The 22,692-nt window shown below is 33.2% G+C and overlaps 1 protein-coding gene across 23 annotated transcripts in view; it reads left to right on the top strand.

The window, feature by feature from the left end:
- Positions 1-22,692, top strand: part of Ppfia2 (PTPRF interacting protein alpha 2) — a 454,825-nt gene that overhangs the window by 381,690 nt on the left and 50,443 nt on the right. For all 23 annotated transcript variants that reach the window (XM_074084029.1, XM_074084040.1, XM_074084032.1 and 20 more), the window contains one exon: positions 10,463-10,556. In XM_074084029.1, coding sequence (XP_073940130.1) covers positions 10,463-10,556 — 94 coding nt within the window. The remainder of the gene's footprint in view (positions 1-10,462; positions 10,557-22,692) is intronic.

Raw genomic sequence — 22,692 nt, 5'->3', positions numbered from 1 at the left:
TCTGAGGAAGTTCGTTTTACTCCATAGAATAGCAGAGCGGGAATATAAATAATGTCAACATAGACATCAGGATAAGGATAGAAATACTGTTGAGGAAGACAAGAACAAAAATTGTATCTATGGAACTGTATAGAAGCCACACAAGGCGTGACCCAGTGCTCTTGGAGAAACTAAGAATAAATAATATCCACTGGAAATAAAACTTGAGGAAATAAAAAAACACATACAGGCATGAGTAGGCTTCAGGGAACCATATCTGGACCAGAAGAAAATGGTCCCTGAGCTCTATCATTACTTTGGATAAGGTATCAATTTTCAGTCTACTTTTGTTCTGGAAGATGTATCCAGGTTGTAATAGGAAGACCATTATAACTTTTGAAACCCAGGAGCTAGAACCTAGTGCTGGTGAGTCACGCATCAAAAGAAACTAAGGATGCTTCCTTAAGCCATTTTGATTTTAATGTCTTGACCAGGAAAATTCAGACATGGGTGCACTGCAAATGCTCTTTCTTCTAATAGAAATAGAAACAGAAGATAAGAAAGGATATTGTGGAATGTAATGTGATAGAAAGATGAAAGTTTCAGAGGACCAAATTTGAAATATTGAACTATGTTCTAAAATCTATACTCTTAAAAGTTTAGCTAAAGAGGACAAAAATATGTTACATGTTAATTTAAATGAAACAGAACTATGAAAGCATTTCTTTTGCTCCATCAGAAATAGTGAACAAAAAAGAAGAAATTTGTAGTAATTTATCTTTACATGAGAAAATATTTGGAGAAAGAATGTTATTTGCCTTGTATAATAATTTAAATGAACCAAACACACTATACACATTTTCTAGTTTTGCAAATGTGTTACTAGCAGAAGCAATGCAAATATGGAAACTCTAAAATCAAAGGAAGGAACATATTAAAAAGCAATTATATAAAGCTAACAAATCAAATAAAACAATTTTATTCCAATAATCTTTTTTAGTGTCTTCTAAATGGTTGTTTCATCCAAAATACAAGTGTGGCATAGAGCAAGATCTGGTAGTAAAGGGAGCTTTCAAGTTTTCATGTCTTTTAGAAAATTCATCTATTCTTATCAGAAAGTTCTTGATCAAAGTATTATCACCTGTAGTCTGGGAGCAGAGTTTGCAAACTAAAATCTCCATTAGAGGTAACAAATTATGGGTAGGATATAAAATAACAGGGAGTGGTATAAACTAAAATAAATAAGTAAGCACTTGTTACATTTTAAAACATTCAAAATCAATTTTTAAGTACTATGCAGGAAAAATAATTATATAAATGAGCCATGCTTACCTGAGGCCTGCAATTGAATTTAAGAAAAGTCTCCTGACAAGTAGACAAGTATTCCTTCTAGCTCACATGGAAATCTAGTTTTAGTTTCTTTCTCTCTCTCTCTTTTATTTACATTTTCTTCTTTCTATATCACGAATTGAAGGATGAAATTATTCATAGACAGGTTTGATAATCTCATTGAAGTTCATGAAAATAGCAGGTCCAGGGTATTCTTCTTGGAGCATAGAAATACAGGATCCGACTGACTTAGAGCTTAGAGATTCAAGATCTGACTGAATTTCAGCATAGAGATACAGGATCCGACTTAATCCTGTTAAAACTTGGCATGTCCATTGACCATGAACTCCTAACAAACCCCTAACTTGTTCATCTAGACACAGACATCGCTTTATGTCCATCAGTATTCAAACATTCTCATGTTAAATCTATATTCTATAAGTCATTATTTGAGCCAAGGTTATACCTCAATGGTACAGCACTTGCCTAGCATGCACAAAGACCAAAGCAAAGGTTCAATGTCCAGCACTGCAAAATACAAATAAATTTAAACATTTATATATAATCATTTGACCCTACCAGGTATTGACTTATCCGTATCCTACCCTTAACTTCCAAGACAATAGTAGCCTACAGCTACTATTTTCACTCAATCATCTCTCAGTCACTTCCACAACCTAAATTCCACACATATTATTACAAAACCTCTAGAAATAAGTTCAGTCTTAATTAACCGAGGAGCTAGGTTAAGAAACCTGGTTAGGAAAATGTAGCTGGATATCATCAAGGAAATTCAATTGAATGGCAATACACTCACAACCATACTTCATGGTAACTTAAGGAAGAAGCGATATATCTGAAATCAGAGTTGTGTGCTTTAAAAAGACTGTAAAATACTTTTCTACAAAAGTTGGGAAAGAGGATATAACAAGTGATAGATAGATTTATGTAAGCAGCATAGCTATGTAAAAACAGTATTAGGAAGGCCACCAAACCAAAAATGAATTGAGAATTGGAAAAACTACCTAGACCAAAAGGGATATTATAAAATCTAATTATCACATTTAAGTAAAATACAGGTTTGTGTGATGTTAATAGAATAAACAAATACGCACAGCGATTCAAAAACTGTCATGCTTAACTTCCTTATTTGAAAAGAAGTAGTAGCAGGAAGACATTAAAGCACAAGAGAACTGAGCAGATTTTGAAGGTTAAACACACAAGTGTAACCTGAAATCATTTATCTATCCCATTTTGAGTGAATAATGCGCTTAGTCTCTGTTAGATGCAGGGTACCGTGCATGAACTTTAGAAACATAGCTAAAGTATGACTGTTGGCTCAAAGCAGTTTTTAGTTGAGTAAGGTGGATAATATGTACACATCCAGATCCTCTATATTTAAAAGCAAACAAAAGAAAAACTTCAGTATATTATAGGTCCAGAAAAGTTTTCCTGCCACACTATCTGCCGTGTCAGGACAGCTATAGCAGTGGTTCTGAACCCTAAAACCCATGATGAAGGGATTGGAGTCCTGACCAGCTTGATTTTTAATTTTATCTGAATGCACTGAACAATTTTGAAATAAGAAAATTAAGCTACGTTGAAAATAGCCATGTCAGACTAAGCACTTTTTTTGACAGAGTTACCATAGCAAATCAAGAAAGGCAGCTGGCAAACTGTGACCCATGGCATCTCTCTAAACAACATATCATCAGGAGACTGAATAATGGAATAATTAGGTGGGATTTATAGCTGGTTAAATGATTCTTACCCAGCAGTGCTGGTGAGTGGAGCCAATCCCCCTTCCTGGTTTCCAGGGACATAATCAGGACTCTTTCCTTAGTAACATGCCCCTCACCACTTGGACATGAACATTTGAACAGTACAGAAAATTTTCATAAGTGAGAAAATTAGTTTTGCTTCTAAAATCTCTCTTAAATGGTAAGTATGATCCAAGCTACCTTACTCTAAAAGTATAGTTCTTGGCGCATTTTTTAATAAGAAAAATTTAAAGTTTCATGTGACTATAAAGTTGATGTGATCACCAATAAATTCAGGCCACATAAGAGATACAAGTATGTAATGAAAGAAGACTTTCCACTCTACCAACCCAGGGTAAGAGAATAGTCAAAGGGTGGTGTCCATTTTGATGACTGCGTATTTGGAGGCATATGTCACAGGTTGGAAAAGGGAATTAGGTTGATGGAGAGAATCGAAATAGTTTGAGGCATAGATAAATACATAGTTGTACTAATTTTCCTTGTTGACCTACCTGATTACAGAAATTTGAAATGCTATTATGTGAAAGAGCTATTGGCCTTTTCATTGTTGAGTGAGGACACAAAACTAGAATCAAAGTGGTAAAGTTATAGAAAGATCAGCTCTCAATGTAAGAAAGAACATTTGGGTGTTGATACATGGGTTCAAGATGCTCAGCTACTGTAGATTCTTGTTCTCTGTGTTTTAAGGAATTAAAGCTAAGAGCACTTGGAAAGTTAAATCAAGAGTCTTTATTGGCAAAAGGCAAAAGTAAAGGCTGCTCAGAGACTCAAGCAGTGGGACCCAGAAACCAGTAGTCTGCTGACATACTTTGGATTTCTCCTTTTATTGTTCTTTTAGCTCCCTCTTTATTCCTTCTCCCTCCAAAGTTCATTCGTCCCCAGAGTATGCATTTAGAGCTTCTGCTTCTTGGTGGTTTTTGTCACCTCATTCTCAGTGTGTTCTTGCTGCAGGTAGGGACTTCTGAGAAAGACTATCAGCATTCTCTAATTGCCAGCTTGTAGGCTAGTGCTCTGCAATTTCTCCTGATGTGACTCCAGCTGCACAGGAAGTTCAGCTAACCAAGCTGTCAGCAGGGCTGTCAGCTCAGCCTTACAGCAAAGTCTTTACAGAGCTGATGACATTATTGACCCCGGGCCAGGGTCTCCAAAATTGTACTATTCCCTTTCAGTGTCAGAATTATATACATAATATGCTAGTTTATGGGGTAATGAGTGGTCACTGTTGCACCTGAGATTGTCAAAAAGCTAGATAGATGCTACAAAGAACTGTTTTAGAGGCTATCTAAGCATTTGAAAGGTAGCTGGAATGGGCAATCTTTAAGATCTATTCCAATTCTTATAATATTCAGTCTATTTACCTGTAACACTTAAGCAATTTTCTCAGAAATTCTTCTTTCTCCTACTTATCGCTATGAATTATTTACTGTGAAAATAAAATTCTGTTTTTAAAATTATAGATTTCTAGACCTAGAAGATATCCCAACATCCTAGAAGAAATGTAAAGATCATGAAATGGACTACATTCTACACTTTATAAAAAGTGAGACAATTTCAGAAGACAAAGCACCAGTTTGGTAGGATAATGGTTGACAGTGGCTCCCAGTTTTTAATTTCCTGTCTGTATTGCTCTAGACCAGATATTCTTGGGACTGCTTCCAGTAAGAACTATCTCATTGAGGCCTAGCCCCATGGCACACATTGGTAAATTAAAAACATTATTTATTTCAGAAAATTTGTAGCTTCTTGAGGATATTACATATAAATTCATGATAAGTATGAACACAAGGTAATGGTTACAAAAGACAACACAAAATAAAGTATAAAATTTCTAATAACAGATACAGATGAAAAGTTTGTAGGGAATGCAGACTACTAGTTTTCTTCTCCCTAGATAGGTTTGATTTTACTAGGAATGTCTAAGTGTACTTTTCATACAGAATTGAAAAGGTATAAAACTAGTTTCAAATAGGACACTGTGAGAAAGGAGTATTCAAGTCATATGAAAGAATAAACTCCAAGGGGAATATGACAGAAAGGAGCTTAGCTTTTTCCCATGGTTAATTAGAAAGTGGACATTGCCCAGGGTCAGGTGTGTGAAACCAATTATCAGGCAAAGGAGGTTCAAATGACCCATTTGCAAAGGCTGGGGAGATATTGGAAATGCCAAGATCATCCTGAGGCAGAGACAAGTGCGCAAATAAAATTTTCTGAGTTCCAGAGCCAGGTATACAAGCAGAAGTGAGAGTTAGAAGTTAGAGCAAGCAAGTACCATGCTCAAAAGGTGACTTACTGGATTAGAAAATATTGAAAAGCCATGAAGAAAGCTGGAGATACTAAAGTATTTACTATTTCTCGGGGACCCATCTCTTCCACATAATGAAGACATATTCATGAGCTTACCACCTGGAAAACACCTTTCCTCTCTCCAGAAGAGATGATTCATCATCATGATAAAGAAGAGGAATTGCAAAAAATGTAATAGGAATCTAGGCATATTTTCAAGAACAAAAGATTGATGAAATAGAGCCAAATTCAGCAAAGCTATGAAAAAAGTATAAGAACAGAAAAAAGTATTTCTACTTTGAAAAATCACAAGGCCCAATAATTATAAAATGCATTTTATCATTAAGTAAATAAAAAAGACTAGCAATTTCTTTAAGAGCATTAGAGAAGCAATACATTTTAAAAAGCTTTTGTTTTGTGTATTAAATAGTAATTCCCTCTAGTTTACAGTCATCTGCCAGATCATATTATGATTTTCTGAACCCACTGACCCACTATTATAAGCAAATAATATATAAGAAAAAAATTTCATAATGATAAAAATAGTGCCAACAATATGCAAGTATTAATTAGGAAGTATCTTTCTACACATAAAATTTGGGTTGCTGTTTTGGCCATTACCCAAAATTTTAGATTGTTTATTGATGCTCTGGAACCAACAAATACAATATATAAATTCCACCAAGTATGAATAGCTCATGCTCTGCATAGGGAAAGGATTTTGCTCTGAAGAACTCATACTTAGCTTCAATCATGAATGTATTTATGACCCAAGCCCTGTACCAAGGGGCCGTGTCTAGATAACTACCAAACAAACAAAAATAACTGATGTGTGTTTGAATACAAAACTTAGTGGTATTAATGAATGCTGAAGAAAGGGCAATTGGAGAAAGATCTTCATCTTTCTGCCATAGATTAGAAGCTGATTGTAGCCTTAATTTTTCTAGATTTAGAGCTTCCATACTAATACAATGACAGGGAGCTCTGCTGGACAAATGAAGGGGCAGAGTCTTTGCAGTGTAGGTTGTGGCAAGAAATTCCTATAGACTTGTTAGCTCAAGGACCAACATGAATTAGTTATTTTGAAAGAAATCTAAGGTCTGGGCAATGTGGAGATATATTTGCATTTATGACACCAATCAATTAGTGCTATCCATAACTCTGGGCCTGTGGGAGCCTTCTTTGACTCCTGTGGCTTTGGCCTTAGAAATTTCCACCTTTGCAGCACCTTCCTTGAAACTTATTAAGGTCCACTTTGTTTTCTGGGAGATGGTAAAGGGACCCCTTGGACCTGCATGGGTCCAGTTGCTGGAAGCATAGACATTTTCTTGGTTTGCTTTAGTTTCTAGGACAGCAAGGAGGCATTGTTACCTAGCCAGAGTTTCTGATCCAAATAAACCGTGTAAGGCTGGGTCCAGTATTCTCTCCTTCAGGGTTATCCCTGATGTTCTACCCCATGGATACTCTAGGAGGCGAGCAACTTGAAAACAGGTATCATCCTGAGTCAGTGGTCTGTCCATAGTCCCAGGAAAATGACCACTGTTCCCACTGGCTGGAATAGTTTCATATGAGATTTGATCATTAGATTGCTGTTCTGCTGATTTGAGGTGAATCAAACTGTTTAGAAATGGAGTCAGCAAAAGTTGCATGACAAAGTTCCCAACACCGTAAGAGTGTCCATGTCTCCAACCCTACCAAACCCTTAAAGACCTCACCAAGTTAATATGCCAGAGTGATAGTCCAGAAAACTCTATTGAAGGAAAAGACAGTGTCATGCACAACCTCAAGGTCGATACTGACCTGGTGATCAGCAATGTAGCATCTGGTTAAGTCTTCTAGTAGCTACATTAGAAAAGTAAAGAGGGACAGCTTAAACTAAGTTTAGTAATATATTTTATTTAACTCTGTGTCAAACATATTTTAACACATGATCAATATAGTAATGTTTAAAAGTATTAATTAGATATCTTAATTTTGTGCTAAATTTCCAAAATCTGGTTGGACTAGTCTTATTTCAATTTCTCAAAAATCACACACTGTTGGAGAGTAAAATATTGATGTAGGTAAATAGCTATTCCCGAAGATATGCCCAGATAAGAATGAGACTGAACCTCACAGACTGAGATCATCACCATAGACAAATGACAAAATCCTTAAACCGCTTTGGCTGAAGTCACTCTCAGTATGTGGAAATGTGAACCTGTTATTGTTAGGGCAGCTGGGTCAATTTGAGGAAAAATGTCCTCACTCAGAAATGTGCTAATTGGGTATGAAAAATACACTTTTTGCTCCTGCTTTAAAATACTATCTTTTTTTTTCTTTTTTAAATATATTATTGTTGTACTGGGGTACATTTTGACATTTACAAAAGTTCTTACAATATATCATAGTTGAATTCACCCCCTCCATCATTCTCCTTTATCTTCCCCTCACTCAATTCCTGGAACAGTTTCAACATGTCTAATTTTTCCATTTCTATCTTGAATGTGATGGTTAATACATTTTACCTACTATGGTCTCAAGCAACGTTTTATCTTTGGAATTTTCAAACAGGATATGGACTCAATAATCTGTTAAGTCCTTTGACAACAGACTGTGGGATTCTAGAGTAATTAATGTTTCTAAATTCTTTAAAAGAAAAACGAAGCAGTAGAGAGAGAGAGAAAAACGAAGCAGTAGAGAGAGAGAGAGACCAGAAAGAATCTGCAACCTTTACGAGCAGCAGGCCTTTATCAGAGAGAGGAGACCTGAGAAGGACCCTCGGCCATCAGAGTAATGCTCTGAGAGAGGCGAGGTCAGCCTCTTGTATAAGCTGGGGTTTTTAAGCCCTTGGGGCAGAAAAAGCAAAGTTGGATGTGGATGGGCATCAGGAAAAATGACTGTGAAGGGGGCTGGAGGAAGGTGCTTGACAGGTGCTGGATATTAGCAAAAGGTCATTGGGACTGGGCAGCCATCCTTACATGTATTTTTTTCTCTGGCTCAGAGGTAGCATGTTTGCATTGTTCTAGTGTTTCTCAATATTCCAGCACTCTTCAACACTTTTATTCTTATAGTTTTATTTATGAGAAGATAATTCTGATACCTAGTTTTGACTAACAAAATACTGCTAGAGATTTGTTTTCTTTCACAGGTTTTCATTGCTTAAAAATGTTCTTTTTCCTTTTAAAAACTGGGCTCTTGAAACAATTTAAATGTTATTTTATTGTTCAGAAAAATGAAAAGCCTGATTCACCCAACCACATGGTAATTGAGAATGTTTCATACTTTATTGAATAGGCCTGTTTCATCAACCATCAATGAAGCCATATGGAGCAATTGAGAATTTTATAACTTTTGAGTAAATCATTCACTTCCATTTCTATTTCAAGAGAACAGTTTTATAGTTACTTGCGATTGTAAATAATAATTTATGGAAGCACAGTAAGCTAAAATACACAGATGAGAGAAATAAAATAAAAATATCCACTCACTACACATAATGGAAAATTTCACATTTAAAAATGTGAATATACTTGTTCTCCAAGAATTTTTAGTCAACCACTGGATAGCTTTCCCAATGACAGAAACAATGAAAATCTTTAATAATAAAAAATAATTATTCAATATTAATTAAACATGTGCATAATAAATAAAATAAAATAAATGTTTGCCTTAAACTCCATATTCTTGAATTAGATCTAGATGGAAATCAATCTGCTTCAATTAAAATGTACTTTCTTATAACTATCCAATTCAGTAACAGAAGTATCAGGCTAAAAGATTAGCTTATTCATATCAAGATTGCAGAATTAATAATATCCAGTATTACAAATTTTTTGCTAAAATAAATTATGAAAAACAGTATCAAAACATTTCCTACTTCATTCTGGTAAGGAGAAGCCATACCTTGGTCAAGTCCTGAAAAATGCAAAGTGAGAAAATGTCCACCAAAATAGGGTATGAGTGAAATCTGTCTTCAATAGTTCTCATTTATCAATAGACTGGTGGAGTTTTTGGCAATACTGGAGTTTGAACTCAGGACCTCACTCTCTACCACTTGAGCCATAACCTTAGCGCTTTTTTGGTTTAGTTGGTTTTCAGATAGGTTTTCATGTTTATACCTGGACAGGCCCCTGACAGTGATCCTCATACTTACAGCCTCCCCAGTAGCTGGGACCACGTGCATATACTATGCCTGGATTGAGATGGAGTATTGGTAACTTTTTTGCCTGGAGTGACCTGGAATCTCAATTCTCATTTTGCAGTTACAATAGCTAATATATGAATCAACCCTATCTTTAGGGTTCTAGAATGAAATAACTGCATTATGAAATGAATAGTTCATATTTGATACAAATAAAAGTTTTCTTTCTTTTTCATTCCAAGACTATATATACATTTATTCCAATGCCAATAATACTACTGACACTGATCTAAATATTTTTGACAAATTAGATAAAAATATTCTTGCCAGAGTTTTTTGAATAAAGAATGTTTTTCCTCCATTATAAAGTTTAAAAATAAAAAACCTACCAAGACTATATAAATTTATTGAATTCAAGTTTACAGTGACAGATATGAGTCAGACAACTAAGCAGAACAAAATTCTGGGAATAACATATGAAGAACTTTTGGAAGTCAGCAAATATCTCTCCATTCTCTTAATCTGGAATTGAAAACATCTGTCTAGGTTTCTATACAATGGATACTATTTATCCCATAGCAAATACTTCAAATGTTAAAAAGAATTAACAAATTTTACACACTATATGAATATTCACTTAATTATCCACTGGAATAGTGGAAAATTTGACTTTGGGGCTTTGGGACTCTATATTCAAGTGCTTGTCAGTGAACAGACCAATTTTATTATTTTCCATATTTGTGTTCCTGCACAAGTGAATAGGGCATCAATATCTACTTCCTTTTAAAAATTCATTTTCTGTGTATGTTTATATATTTAACTGTGTCGTTTTATATGTGTTGGGCTGGAAATATAAAGTCAATTCAAAATATGATGAAATACTGAACAGTTACTCAATCTTTAAGAAGTTAATTTCATCACTTGACACAATGTATATAACTTAACCTAAATAGTTACTTCTTCACAGGAGGCTTTATGGAGACTGAAGCGGCAGCTCAGGAATCTCTGGGGTTAGGCAAACTTGGAACTCAAGCTGAAAAGGATAGAAGACTGAAGAAAAAGTAGGTTTGGAGATTTTTTTCTTTCCTTTTTCTAATTTTTTATTAGTGATTTATTGTTCTCAGGGCATTAAGAAGAGACTAATGGGAAACAAAACACCTAAGTAAGGCCAGTGTTTTCTTGATATCACTCCAACAATTCAGTGATCATGTTTCCTTCTTATAATGAGCTGTAGCTCCAAACGAGTATAAAAATCCTCCAGAATAAACATTTTCTTATAAATGACCAAAGCATTCATTTCAAAACTCAAGTATAATTAAAATATTTAAACATAGTCTTAAAAATAATATAATAGTCTATTTGAAGTCAAAGTCAGTGCTGAATTGTTATGAAAAAATGAGAGACAATACCATCTAACTTTGTGTTTCCTGTCATGACAATTATAAATAGCGACTCTTTGTAATGGAGTATTTAAAAAGAGAAACACTTCTCTGATTGACTATAAACTTATTTTAGACTCACAGCAGATTGTTTTGCATCTGTCAGGAAACTGATAGTGTATCTTTTCATTCACATGTAATATGGAACATTTAAATGACTTGCAAAATTGGCAAATTTTGAGTCTCAGCAGCTGTTGGAAAGCAAGTTTATAAATAACATTTTAAGAAATACAGTAACATTTTCAGTGACAAAAAAGCACTCTTAGAACATGCCCTTTAAAAGCAAAATAATTTCTCAGTAGATACAATCTACTGGTTAATTATTCCTTTTCTCCACTCAAATATTTATTACATTGTGTATATGGTTTTCTTTATTTTATATCAAACAATATCCGTTGCTCTAGTAATCACTTTATAACAGATATGCGCCTATGGTTATAATGTACAGCTAATAGATTTACATCATTATTTTGCCCTTTCACTTACCTTCAAGATGTTTACTATAACACTGAATATATACGCACAAGTTGCAGAACATCCCAGTAACTTAATGGTTTCTAGTTTGCTATTCACTAAAATTACATGTATATTCACACAGTGGCCACACTATCCAGAAAAGAATGACCTTGAGAATATTATTTCTTGATTAAAATCAAATGTTTAATCATGCTTAATAATAATTACTCTTCTTTAGTTACTGATCATTAAAAATATATGCAAATATTATCACAATCTGTTCTTTAGTACTGTCAGGGAATGCTATAATTTTGTGGTTGTTTAAGTAGAAAATCTTGTGCAAAATTTGCTTAATAAATTTTTTAATTGCTAATTTTACTTCAAGTCCAAAGAAATAGGGGAAATTAGAACCCAGTCTTGGTAGTGGAAATGGTATATTTCTCTTAAAAGTTAATTCTCATTTCTCCCATACAGAGCTATTTCCAAATAATGCTATTCTCACCAGCTTTCACAACTGCATATAAGGTTAATATTAATGCAGTATACTGTATAATTTGTTTATGGAAACAAGTTGTTTTAACAGCTACTGATGTTCAACATTGTAATGATTTAAAGTAAAATATTTAAAATTTAGCTAATATTAAATTTATATACTGTTGATTTGATATCAATTTTATAGAATTAGTTCTCAACTCTTAGTAAATTCATAGTCAGAACTTGATTTTAGATCAATACTTAGTTTGAAGATCTTACCATACTTGACTTTGAGTTCTATTTCTCAATATGTTTTGGCAAGATATAATTGTAAATTGTACTAAATAGAACACTTGCCTTTGATATTAAGAAGAATATTAAGAACATTCTCTAAGTGAATGACTGTTAACATTTCTTTGTACAATTTTTCTATAGAATAACACTATTTAAGTTAATGGATTTAACAAAACAAGACTGTTAAAGAAAAACCAAAAGTATTTCTCTTTTTATTGGCTATTCCATAACAAAAAACCCTACAAGAATAAATATTCAACTTGTGTTCATGAGATTTATCAGTAAGTGCTAACACTGATTAAGGACTTTCCTAACATGATCCCTTTGTTTCTGGGTTATCAGAGAGTTATTATATTCATAGAATGAGTAAATTACTTATACAAAATAAATTTTCCATTATATAGCTTCAAATTATATTTCCATCAACTTGTTACTCAATTATTATCAAGCCATGGTACCTTGTTCTTAAATGTTCTTATGTCTAAAACTTCATTTAAGCAATCCAGATTTTCTTTTTAAAGAGACAACATATTCTGCTTCCATGTGTTTTAAGAGGGATCACATTCTTACTGTGTTCAAATTTCTTGTCTGCTGATTTTCATTTAAGATGAAAAAGTCTTAGCATATTTTATTTAAAAATAAATAGGAACAATAAATGGAGAGTCACTTTCAAAGCATTGAACTCTATGTGTTGAATATGGGAAGTTGTAATTACTGTGGTTTCCTATCTTTTGTTTCTACATTCTATCCATTGGCCCAGCAAATGATGCTTCAGGACACAAACTTAAACTTATTTTCCCAATCCCAAATGTCATGTCACAAGTTCATTAGGGTCTGGGAGTAAGCAGAACTAGTTAAAAGTCTTATTTTAAACTTTGATAAGATATCAGGTATTTGGAATTGAAATTTTGTAGCTTTAAATTTAATTGAGAGCAATCTCTAGAAAAGTTAATTATGGTACTTGAAAAACATATGGGGAAGATTCTTTCAGAAAGCAGCATTTATGATATTCCAAATTCTTATATAATTTAGAAATTTGTAATGTTAGCAGTCTTAAACAAGGTCTCACCTGAGCTATTTTTACCATCTGAAAAATTTAACACAAAGGTGAGAACAATTCACAAAACCCATGTTCCTCCCTTAATTCTACTCTTCTTGCTTCCTGGTCTAAGCATTGCTTTAACTTATATTCCTAGCTTTTGTCTCATTATAAGAAATAACAAACCAACAATACTGAAGCTGCTAAAACTACCTACTTCTCAAGAAAATCTTGTCAATCTTTACCTTCCCGCCTGTTCTCATACAGGTGCTGTTCTTTCATTTGAGCAATGTGGAACCTGCACCCAAAGTCTGTCTATGATTGTTCTCCCTGGATTGCCTTACTTTACCTCATTTTCACTTTAATTTTCTTCAAATCCTCAACCCCCTACATTTCTCATGCAGAATTATATGGAGTACAAGTAATACAAACTGAAACTCATCTAGTCATTCTTTGAATAGTTCACATTAATATGCAAAAATGGTCAAATTTGATCAATTTTTCTGTAGCCTCTTGGTACAGCTCTTTCACTGAGAATTTTATTCTTAGTCTCCATGTTAAGATTGTGATTCTTCATGGTTTTCTCTTTGTGAGTTCCCTCTGAATGTGCCATGACTCTAGGATCTTTATCCATTATTCTCTGTTTCATTTCATTGACTCTGGGCACTTTTTCCTATTGAGCAAAAATAAACAGACACTGAGAGCAGCTAGAACTGAAAATTCCATTCCTTTGGTACCTGCCTTTATCAATTATAAGAACTTAAATCCTTTTCTTAGTTGTCTAGCCTAGCTTTTAAGTTAAGACCTGAAGCTACTTGCTCAGAAAAGCTAATTAAAGCAAACCATACAGGTATTTAAAAAAAGAAAGAAAGAAAGAAAGAAAAAGAAAAACCAACTGCATGGAATGATAGAAGTTACTGCAAGACCAACATCCCACATGGTCTAGACCAATAAAAATTCAATTTTTGAATGAGGTTCAACTCCTCTAGATTTCGGTATTTTATGGTACTAAAAATAGAAAGTATCTTCCTTGTCTAGGTTCAGAATTTCTTTGATGATTAATAAAAGAGCCAAGCAAATAGAGCTCAGAATATCAGCCTCATTACCAACAATGCTCTTAGAACAGAGCTTAAGTATATGGCCAAAGTTGTAAGGTGAAGAGGGAGTGGGGCTTCCTAAAACAGAAAACCAAATTTAAATAAACTTATGTGGCACAAAAGAATATGTTAGTCATAATGTTCCAACATCCACAGATATAAACCCCCCTCACCTTAAAAATAAAATTTATAATATTATGATTTGATAATTATGCTACTATAGAAGCAAGGACTAATGACATAAATGAAAATATGTCATTAATATACTTGGATAAAGAAGAAAGTATTAATTTTAATTATATTTTTGTTAATATTTCATTACATTTTTACAGCCATCCCAAGAAAATATATTTAGCTATCAGTTTTGCAAATCTCCATCTTTAGAAATGTGACGATGAGGTGAATTACAAATTCTGTGGATAGCTAGTGTTAAGAAAATACATTTTACATCAAAATTAGTTGCCAAAAGTATAGAACTTTCCATTAGAATTTTGAAGTTACTGTTCTTCCAGCTTCCAGTTAAGTCTATTGTCAATTGATTGTCATTCTTTTGTGTATAGCATGTAGAATTTCTTTTTGTTTTTTCTCTCTCTAGTTAGAACTTTTAATATTTTTGTTCTGGGGATACATTGTGACATTTACAAAAGTTCTTACAATGTATCATACTTGAAGTTACCTCCTTCATCATTCTTCTTTAACCTACCTCCCCTCATTTCTTGAATAGTTTCAACAGGTCCCATTTTCCATTTCCATACATGAGTACACAATATTTCCACTACATTCACCATTCTACACCTTTTCCTTATATCCTCCCCCTTCTCTCTGTTATCTACCACCAGACAGGACCTGTTTTACCTTCCTACTCTCCGTATTTGCAAAAAGGAAATTTTGTTTAAGATAGCTCTACAGGGAGTTTCCTAATGACATTTCTGTGTATATATGTATTATAACTTGAGTTTTTAAGACTAGTTTTTGGCTTTATCTTTGGGATGTAAAAATGTTATAAATATGTGTCTATTTAAGTTTGTATGTTTCATTTTTCTTTTATACTTTCAATCTGAAAAATTATTATATTGGATTATTTTACATGGTTTACTCCAAAGGATTAACATTTGTAGACTCAACTTTGATTCCAAGAAGATTATTTTTGCAGAGACGATGGGATTAAAGATAGAGATGTCTGCTTCAGTAATAACACACTTGTCTAACTCTTAAGACACTCTAGAATAGGCAGTGAACATATTTAAAGTGACGGAATATCCAGTGAATAGTTACTTATCTCCAGAAATATGGATCAGGAAGACTTCATCTTTTTTTTTTCCTGTGCTAATATTTTCTCCCACTTTTTAAACAATGCATAATACTATCAGTAAAATATATGAGTGCTGAAATCCTCTGTGTCTTGATACTCAAATTGAAAAGATGTGAATTTTTAATACACTGATTCAGTTATCACTTTCAAACTTGAGTTACATTACCAATAATATATTATTATATGCTACAATTTTCTACATCTTCCCACATGAATAACACTGCTAAATGAACATGGATTTCATATTTGAATCAATTTTTTCAACATCATTAAAATTAAATTAACATTCTAGCTCAGCTATTAGCAGCATCCTCTCCAGAGAAGCAGTTTTATCCTTGGAGCATGAGTCACAATTAATCACTACCAATGAATCTTTATGCTACAACTTCAAAGACAAAAAAGTGAAGCTATATAGATTTAGTTAATTTATTCCTATCAAAATTCTTAGGGTCTCCTTCAGTGCATAATCTGTAATGTGTTTTGAGATTCTGCACTTTTAATCTTTGCCATTTGGAAGGTTCAGAGTGTGCATATCTCTAAGCAAAATAAATGTTACTGAAAATATTCATGCTCTAAGGTATCACAAAAATTCCACACCATACTTAATAAATATTTATTAAGTGCATATATGCCAAGTTTAACTGACAAATGAAGTTAATTTGTAAAACAAGTGTTAAAAGTTCTGAACACATTTTCCTATCTAAGTAGGACTATATACCTGGAAGGTAAACATTTGTGTTTTCACCACAAAAATTCATTTTGTAGGCAAGGGATAAAAATGGATTCTGGCTAGATAAAGCACAAAGGAGAATGCTCTGGTGTGGTATTAGAGATTCTCACAAATTAATGAAGCAACAAACACATCCAAAATTTTAATAGTTAGAAATCATGAAAATGTTATGCAGGGTGTTTTCAAGAACACTTATTTTTCTCCTTTACTTCATTCCAAAATTTCAATGTCTACAAAATTATGTGACTCACCTAGGGTGGGACAGGTGTTCAAACTTAATTTGGTATGTACAGGTTCATGCAGTACAAGCACAACTACTGAGGGAATACTCCTGGCCAACCAACTCATATGATCTGGTAAAGCAGAACATTTTAGAACCTGAACTCAATGTTTTCCTGGGAAAACTTACTGGAGTTTCTTACTCAAAACTCCAGAAGTTTATGTGCCTGCACTGAGAGAGCTTTGCCATCTGATCCTGCATGACTTTGGCCCTAAATAACAATAATATTGAAAGACTCAACATTGGCCAATGACCCTAAAGTTTCTGTTTTGTTTTTTTCTGGTACTGGGATTTGAACTCAGAGCCTCCTGCTTGCTAGGCAGGTGCTCTATCACTTGAGCCTCACACTGAGACTCTTCACTGAATATTTTTAAGAAAAAGTAAACTAAGGAAAACCAATGTGCAATTCTTTTATCTATATTTAGAGATATTTGATATTTTTGGAGGGAAGAAAAGAACAGGGAAAGAATGGGATTATTTTGAGTCAACAATGAAATGTTAATATATTATAAAAGAAGTAGAATAGAAGCCCGATAGTGTCTATAATTTCTTTCTAGAAGAAACATTTTTACCTGGAAAGGGTAAAATAAAAATTAGTAAATTGAAATCAAACTCAACATACTTACAAATACAAAAAGAATAATGTTTTTTTCTAAGTAAATCCATATCATTCATTTGATAAGAATAAATCCTGGATTAAAAAATGAAAACTTTCCACACATTCACTTTGAGTCTGTTATGTCCCAAGACCTGTGTTATAAAACACTGTTATTTTAATTGTATTAAAGTTCCCTTCTTCAAAAAGCTTATAAATGGATAGACATGGAAACAAATGATTGCATTTCAGAGTCCATGACCATTTCTCTAAGTCACTGGTCTTTTGAAGAGAAGAGAAAAGTGCCACAGCCCAAAGTCACCTATTGTTCTTATTTAAAAGATATTCTTCAAGCTCAAGACCAATGACCTTTGTACCCAAAGTTGCTGAACAATGAATTAATGATAATGGAATGAAATAGAATTACATACCTGGCACTTTTACAAATATTTAAATAACAAAATCAGATATTGTCAAAGTAGGATGCTAGAAGTGATGTCAAGTTTTAAGATGTAGCATTTTAAGGAAGAGCTTTACAGAGGCGTTCAAATTTAACAAGATATATTTCAATAATGGTGTTTATATATAATCTTGCTGAAAAGTTCAGGATTGTACTTATTAGTTACTTCTTCAGAGGAGAATGCATATAATTTAACTATAGCTCCTTAGAAATAAAGATTTCTGCAATACAGGTAAATGAACAAAACCTGACATAGAATTTAATTTTTCCAATAACCCCAAAAGTGATGATAGGATCAAAATTCTATGCACCATAGAATAGCTGGATATTGCATTAATTTCTGGTAAATACACTTGAGGTGGATGTATTAAAATCAATATTTATTCAGAGGAACATGATCAAAATAGTAAGGATACATAAAGCTGTATCTTCAAGGACTGATAGAGTGATTGGGAGTGTGTATAGTATATATGGTAGGATCATTATGAAGGAATCAACTTTCAGCTGAGAAATTGGACTAAATGTTCTTTTAATTGTCCCTGCCCTAACATTTTGTGATTCTCCATGGATTGGGAAAACTGAACATGAAAATTTTTGGATTTTTTAAAATTATACTGATCTTGGCATCTTGTAACTATTCAAAACACATTTTTCAGAACATCTGAATGCATGAGTAGAAGTTGAGTGTGAGGAAAAACTCTAGGATCAAGAAGAAAACCTGAAAAATTGATATGAATGAGAGTACAGATTTCTACCTAGATGACCAAACCTGAAATCTGAGCTGTTTCTTCTTCCTCTTCCTCTTCCTCTTTGCAATCCCTGTATTATGACTTAGTCTGGTCAATTACAACTCCTTAAAATCTTTAAAGCCTATAGGTTTATTTTCTTTCCAGCTCATGTCATCTTTCTACTACCAACTTGCTTTCTGTAATCCATGCTTTAGTCAAAGAGATTTATCTATATCATATCTCTGAACCTGTCTGATACCCCTTAGTCGTTCCCCAGGAGCCCTAGGATGAATTTCAAATGCCTTCATGGAGCGTATAAATCCCCACCTTATTTGATTTCTATTTATCTCACCGGCTTTATCACTCTCTTTCTATAGTTAATATGTTTTTCCTGGTTATGATTGCTCTTATTTTCTAGAGTACATTTATTTTGTTCCATTTCCTTCTTATCTTTTATGTGGTAATTCTAGAAATATCTGCTTATGTATAACAATAATCACATCTAACAATTGTAATGTGTAAGATGAGGCACTGTCCTACTCATTTTACATGTATTAACTTACTTTTCACAGAGAATTTGAGGTAGAAATTGCTGTTTTCTTCCACAAAGCTAAAAGTGAACATAGCTTTCCAGACGTTGAGATATACAAACCCAGTTTTCTTCTGGATTATTTGGTGTCTTGGAATAGAGCCATAATTTTAAAACTATGTAGTCCAATCTCAACTAGACCTTCAATACCTTATACAATGTTAGTGGTAGATGTAGGGAGTGAATAAAGAATCCATATTTGCTTGTATATGTTGCAAAGTTTATTATATTTTTTCTGCTAAAGAATAGTTTATCTGCTCTCATCCTATCTTTCAAAATGAGCAAAAATACATTTGAAAAACAATACCTTTCTTAAGACTGGGTTGAGGTGGAGTATAAGTTCAAAACAAGAGATGTAGCTATTTTGTAAAATTGCCTTTTTCTAATAGAACTGGCCACATATCTTATTCCAAAACTTGGTGCCATCATATTAATGATCACAAGAAAAAAGCCATTTAAGAAATTTAAATGTTTTCTTGAACCACTCTAAGTTGTTTATTTCAGTAAAATTTATAAGGTTGTTTCTGGTAGCAAGGATAATTAGGTCCCTTTATTAAAGAAGACAATACTAATTAAGGAACATTTAAATATAATGCTGATATAGTAATCTTAAAGAATTCTCCAACTTTGTTCCTACAGATACAGGATCATATACTAGCTCTATATGTTACTTTTCATAAGGTTTTTTAAAAGGTGAGTTCTTCCCATAGTTATTTAAAATTAGCCACACATGAAGCAAACACCTTTTGTTAGTTTTCATACTTTCTTTGGTGGGACTGGGATTTGAACTCAAGGCTTCACACTTGCAAAGCAGGTGCTTTACCGTTTGAGCCATGCCTCCAGTCAATTTTGCTCTGGTTATTTTGGAGATGGTGTCTCATGAACTGTATGTTTGGACTGGCCTCAAACCTTGAACCTCCTGATCTCAGCCTCTCAATAAGCTAGGATTACTGAGGAGAGCCTCTAGCACCCAGCTAGTTTTCACACCTTTAAGTGGGGGGCAGAAACTATGTATATACTCTTGCCATGATTATATGAAATCATTGTTCCATATCAAAAGACTTCCCAGTCTTCTCTCTCCAGTTTTAGTGCAATCTTGTTTTTAGACTTCTTTCTTTCCTAGTACATTATCTCTTTCCTGTTCTCCCCTTCGACCCTCCATAGCTTATCTTTCATGCCCATAATTTCAATATGCCAAAAAAATATTAAATTTCTCCATTCCATTTTCATTGTGTCACAAATACATGCTACATTTACAGCCACCGATGGATTTTCCTCCTCCATTACACATTTGGGAGTGTCTGTGCTGATGGAGACAATTATGGCAGGGAAATTTGCACCACATTCCTTTGGGTATTCCACATTGCTCAATAACCTCCATATTTTTTTCTCAATTTCTTTTTTTTTACTCTCTGTAACACTTGTTGGAAAGTACACTGTCTTTGAACATGCATCTTATGCTGGTAAGCAATAATCTGAGAGAGAGAAAAAGAGACAGAGAGAGAGAGGAGACAAAAAAACATAGCAAATTTCTTCCTACTAAAGACCATCTCTCTCTTCCCATCTTCTGGGTCATTTTCTGATGATTTCTTCCTTGTGTTATATTTCAAATCTTGCCCTCACCTGTGTCTTTTCCAAGTCAAGTCATTCTAACAGTCTTAAGTTTAACCTATGAAATCTTTTCTTTATTTCACTTTTCCCTACCAGGTATCACCATTCACCTTTCAACTGGGTGTTGATATTTGACTTAAAAATATTTCTGAGATATCACCTTGAGCCTTAAGATGGAAGAGATGATTATATTTAAGATATAAAATTCATTTAATGAGTTGTTTTTAACATGAAGTTTCAAATTCAAAGTTAGCGGTTTATCAACAGAAGGGACATTCACTTTGTAGAACATCTGGCAGACTAAAGTGAGACAACTAAAAGGTTTCAGGCCTCCTTTTTGGAATATTATACATATATAAGCTGATAATCATTATGTCTTTATGTGTACTGATGTTCCCAAAGAAAATATGTCAGTCGTTGGATTCAGTCTTATCTATTAGATATGAATGTAGCTGTTCTTTTCTGTCCAATTAAAATTTATTTGCTTATTAAATGCAATGGTCTTTAATTAAAGAACATTTATTCTTGCTAGAATCTCTCAATGATGTCATAAACTTGACATTTGATGATGGGGAGAAGAAGAAATAATAGAAATAAATATTTGTAGGAAAATATATATATGTTGATTTTTATAAGATGAAAACTTAAACACTATTCATAGGAAAAATTTCTCTGCAAATACATATTATCTCCTATGTGAAGTTTATGTTACCACAAAATTTATGAATACTGATTTTTGGCCTTTGCATAACACATTTTTGAAAGACATGAGCTGAAATATTTGATATTTTAATGTGAGATAACTGCTCAGAATTGCTCTTCATTGATTATGAAAAAGAAGAAAGCTCTTAAGAACAATGAAAATCAGACAACATGAAAATTGATAAGACCAAGATATCAGGACTTTGGGCAGTACTTTTAAATTTCTGTTTCTTGTTTACTTTTATAATTTCTGTAATAGTGTGTATTTTAAGGTATTTTAACTGATATATTTCCTATTTTTAAAAATGATAAATGAAAATCTGAAGAATTTTCATATTTTGCTGTGTGCAAATTTAATCAATTTGTTTTATTGGAAAGTGATTCTCAGATAACTGGTAGGTTAAGAAAAGACTATAATGCTCTTGATAATATGTGTTACCAAATATTTTGCCGATTTACTAGAAATTTCAGAACTTGCCCTTTTCATAGCTCATGGTAGAGTTTACAAGTATATTGGCAAGCAGACCATATTAAGCATTTAAATATTATCTCCTTTTGATCTTATTTTGACTCCATGTTTGATGTGAAAAATGTGACTTAAATTTCTTAGCACATGGTGATACTGTTTTATGATCATTTTTGTTGTTGTTTATATGAAAATTTAAAGAGTTTGCCACAGCTGTTCTGGAGCTATGGCCAGAGAATATTCATTTTTCTAAGTGCCTATTTTATTAAACATACATGGTTTCTCTGAATGAATGCGTTTAGAGGAGGCACGTGCAGGTGTTCATTTGCAAATCAAGCTTTTCTTTATAGCAATTGTGCAACACAAAAGGAAATGCTCTAATTTGTCTAATTTCTGAAACAGGAATTTCTACTTCATATTTTGTGTATAGAATATATTTTGAGTTGTAGTAACGGTTTTATTTTTCTAATGATTAGTCTATTATGCTTATGTAGAAATTTTAAACAACATTCCCATGGCTTTTTGTTGAATTATCTAACTTCCATATTTTCTCGATGCCTCTAATACATCCAGGGAGTAAGTTGGTAGTTCCAAAGAAACTTTTGAGCCATTGTTTTTGTAGTGATTTCTGGTAAGATTAATGAACCAATCCAGTTCATTTTCCCCCAAAACAACATTTATTAACACCCATTCAAATAAATAGATGCTTCTATAGAAAGCAGCACAATTGGAACAAACTTAACATTTATTTTTCCAGTTCAAATCAAATAGGAGGTAATGAGGCACGGGGAGAAGAGTAATTCAAATGCTTATTACTGGTGCACACATATTCACAAAATAATCATTATTATAGCACTTGTTAGACTAAGAAATTGGTGGCCTGAAATGGATGCTATAAGTTTATTCTTCCCACAGATAATGTTCA

The sequence above is a fragment of the Castor canadensis genome, chromosome 8, assembly GCF_047511655.1.
Source record: "Castor canadensis chromosome 8, mCasCan1.hap1v2, whole genome shotgun sequence".
Lineage (NCBI taxonomy): Eukaryota > Metazoa > Chordata > Mammalia > Rodentia > Castoridae > Castor > Castor canadensis.
This window is presented reverse-complemented; position numbering and strand designations above follow the sequence as displayed.